Source organism: Opisthorchis viverrini, assembly GCF_000715545.1.
Source record: "Opisthorchis viverrini unplaced genomic scaffold opera_v5_326, whole genome shotgun sequence".
NCBI classification, from domain to species: Eukaryota; Metazoa; Platyhelminthes; class Trematoda; order Opisthorchiida; family Opisthorchiidae; genus Opisthorchis; species Opisthorchis viverrini.
The window spans coordinates 371961-375722 of record NW_008751982.1 but is presented as its reverse complement, the minus strand read 5'-3'; the positions used below and the strand labels follow the sequence as shown (position 1 = coordinate 375722).

The window sequence follows — 3762 nt, the reverse complement described above, 5'->3', positions numbered from 1 at the left end:
TCCTTGTTTCTTTTACAATAAAGCTCCGAGTGAGGCAGAGATACACCGCTATAACGTATGGGCTTAGCCACTCTTTTCAACCTCGAATTCGACTGTAACGGTTACGACTGAATAGTCCAACTGACTGTCCATACAACTCAAACTGTGGTTGAGCTATCATGCGAATTATTTTCTCTAATAAGTTTTGGAATCTGTGTACGTGTCCTTGTCGTACGAAGAGTTCTCCCATCATGTCCCCTAAACTTTCGACAAAGCGAATTTCATTTATTTTTCCAGTCTTCTGGCACCTCCCGGTCTGATGATCAACGTCCCAGTTCATCCGCAGAAACACCATCCACCAATCCGCCGCCTGCATCCAGTCCAGAACCCTTATGTATCCCACCGGCTACAGTGGCTGCCGCTATCGCCACTGCGGCAGACATTGCAGCCGGAGGGTCAGGGCTTTCCAGTATATCTTCCGCTGTCTCCGACAGTCCCGAGGTTGGTTTGAATGGGGACGACGTATCTGCGGATCTTGATAAACAACAACTTCGTCCTGATCCTCAGTTGAACTCCGCCTCCTCCCTTGCAACAACTAGAGCTAATTCCACGATTCCTTCATCCATGTACGATTACGAGTGTATTCCGCGGTGGGTGGTGGACAGCCACTACCGTCGTCTCATGGAGATGAACGACGTGCCACGTGATCCGGCAGAGTGGAATGCAACGCAGGTAAGTCATCGTTTCCGTAGTTGTCGCAATACACTGGTCTGGTATCCAGTACTGTCACTGATCATTCCGATGGGTTTTGGTTTTGACAAGAGGCCCAGCTGAGTCTCTCGTTTATGCTGGTCCACCTCGACTGAATGTGCTGCACCAGGCCACCTTATTTTTCAGTTGGAACGATGTTTGAGCTATTGCTGGGAACTCTGTCCTTGGGGCTCATCAGGTGGATGCAGTTCCCGGGTTTCCGTCAACCTTGTGTGCTACCAAATGCCCTTTAACTAATTTGTTTCGTCAGTTCATTTCCCTGTTGAACTGGCCGTTTGATCGGCAGAATACGGGCTGGGATTGATGGATGTCTCGTGTCAGGCGGCACACAAAATATCAAGATGATAATCATCGAAAAATTGCATTTCTATAACAAATGTGGCGCCAGTGATACCTTGGTTATAGGCACCCTGAACAGGAAGCATGTCCGTTACAATGCATCGATCCATTCCTGAGTGTTCTCTCGGAATTCACAGACGTCCACAGGTTCCGTCCTCAAAAGCGCGGTATCGACAGGGTCGGACATATACCCACTCAAGGTTATGGACGATTCCACGGGCAAAATATGTCAGGATCTGCACAGAGAGTGAAGGAACCCTATCGAATATTCGGATGCAGCAAGTGATGGGTAAAAGTTTGATATAACAGACCCACGAAGATATGAGAAGCATTCAACCTGTCAGTCACTCGGCTGTCATGTGGTGTTTGGTCACTTGAAACAAGTCAAAACTGACTGATGATTAGGTGAACCATACCTGAGCGTTTTCAGCTGACAGCTGCATATAGCGCGTAATCGCCCTATCATTTTCCCAAAGAACACGAAGAAACCATCTAAATATTGCTGGAAATCCTCATGAATAACACACTACTAGGATACTACTTGTAAGGCGCCATTCAAACATCTTTTCAATTTGCTGAGGGCTGCTGTTTGACTGGAGGTTGGCCTCTCCTTGCTGCTCCACATGTGTTTTCATGGTACTCTCCGTTTTCCAGGTAATTATGTGGATCAACTGGGCTTTCAAAGAATTTCGGATAGAAGGCATAAAGGGCGAGAAAGTGTTTGACATGCCCGGAACCCAAATGCTTGAATTGACTGCCGCCGACTGGCGTCGTCTCGTGCCAAATGTTTCAGTAAACTTCCTTACTCACTTGGAGTTGCTCAAACGATGCAAGAAAATATGTAAGTCCCTGTTTATCCAAGTATTCTTATTGACAAGGTGTGGATATTCTGAACCCGTACAGTAGGGGACGCAGTACTCTCTTCACCTGTGTGTGTGTGTGCGCGCGCAACGGAGGTCGATTTTTGTACTTTGTTGCAACATCACGTTCCAGATACGGGATGTAGCCAGTTTTTCTTGGCCGATTGGACTTTCGTTGTACGAACAATTGATGCTACTCAGAGTTCATAGGTGACACATGTACACTTGGGACCATTGAAAATCAGTAACACACGATAAATTACCCTCTCCCCCGTTCGTTTTCGTAAACAGTCTGGTCCGTTTAGAGGCTGCGACAATGCTGAGAAGTCGAATTCAAAAACAACACCAGCCTGGTGCATTCCTTACCAAGACCGACTCAGTTATCATTTAGGGGTTCGTAGCAAGAGTACTGTAGTTCTCTGTGGCTATCCGAATCAGCTTGAAATTCCCCTAGTTCTCTCACCCTGTCTCAGAGGACGCATTTATTTCGGTATCGTAGGTTGGGATTGCTCGGCAGTTCCGCCCTTGCCATGTACGTTCGAATTTTCTAATAGTGGAATAGGATGCAGGTTGGTTGCGGGAGGTGTATTGTTCAGTTTCACCTCCACATGCATCAACTAAATTTGTCCAGCCGGTTTCTAGCGCCTGTGGCGCTACCTGACTGGGAAGTCCTGACAAGCGAGCTAATCGATCGTCACAACCAGGACAGCTACTGGGTCGTCGTTCGATGAGTCGGGCACATCAATTACATCGCTCAAGTGAGAACACGTTCGCCCCATTCAGATGCGTCCAACGTGCGCTGGTGGAACACGTTCGATGCATCCAACGTGCGTTAGTGGAGTAGTGGTCACACGCTCGCCTTCAATGTCAAATGTCCGGGGTTCAAATCCCGGTACGGCCATTGGACATACACTGCTGACGAGCTCTAACAAGAGCGAAACTCGAGTCCAGTGCTCCCCCCCTTGGTGTCGATAATTGCGCCAGGACAGGAGGGCGACTGTTCAAAACGAGAGTGATGTGAAACTGAATGGAATAAGAGTTTTGGGACCGAAATGGTATGATCTTCCATGCAACGTGTACTAAAATTTTTTTAGCCGGAGTGCCATGGTTCAGCCGTCCAACCCGAAAGGTCTAAATGTGGTTCATCACTCCTGAACTGGCTTCCAGTGCAAGTGACTTACATTAAAGGATTTCAGCACAGTGCTAATAACTCCATGTGCGCAACTGTTCTTACATTGTATCTTTCTGAGTTCCTCCTCTCACCCACCGCATTTAAAGACACCACCGACCTTTTCAATTTTTCTCTTGCTGGCTGTTTTGGAGACTTGTCTTCCACAGAGATCTTATCTGTCATTTTGGCTTACCATCTGGGACTCTTGGTGGAGTACCGATACCTAACTCTAATCCCGTGAACGGAAGCTCAACAAGCCTAATGAGTGCTGGCTTAGTCTTGGGACGGTGAGCGATGTTTCTCTACCTTACTGTGCGCTGGTTGTATTATGGTTATAGAGTTCGATTCACAACTGATCGGTCCCTTCTGCCACAGTTACTTTACTGACTGAGTAGGATGGCAACCCCGTGGGGATGGGAAATCACCTAGGACCACTGGGGAACGACTTGCTAATTCACCGAACCGATGAAGTTCCTCGGTTTCTACTCTGTATAGCTTGGTCAGCACGAAAGATTCCGTAGTGGTAACACGAAATAGTCCCGAATAGTGGAAAGATGGCAGACACACCTCGTCCTTTTATTGACCCATGGTTAAAGTGTACCGATAGAGTAAGGGAAAGCCGTCAAGTGCACCCACTAAGTG

At 47.6% G+C, this 3762-nt stretch overlaps 1 protein-coding gene across 1 annotated transcript in view; it reads left to right on the top strand.

Annotated features, from left to right (window-relative positions):
* T265_10012 (hypothetical protein) overlaps positions 1 to 3762 on the top strand; it is a gene marked incomplete at both ends in the record, with an annotated part of 22051 nt that overhangs the window by 3645 nt on the left and 14644 nt on the right. Inside the window, 2 exons of the mRNA XM_009176257.1 lie at positions 277 to 711; positions 1744 to 1930. Coding sequence (XP_009174521.1) covers positions 277 to 711; positions 1744 to 1930 — 622 coding nt within the window. The remainder of the gene's footprint in view (positions 1 to 276; positions 712 to 1743; positions 1931 to 3762) is intronic.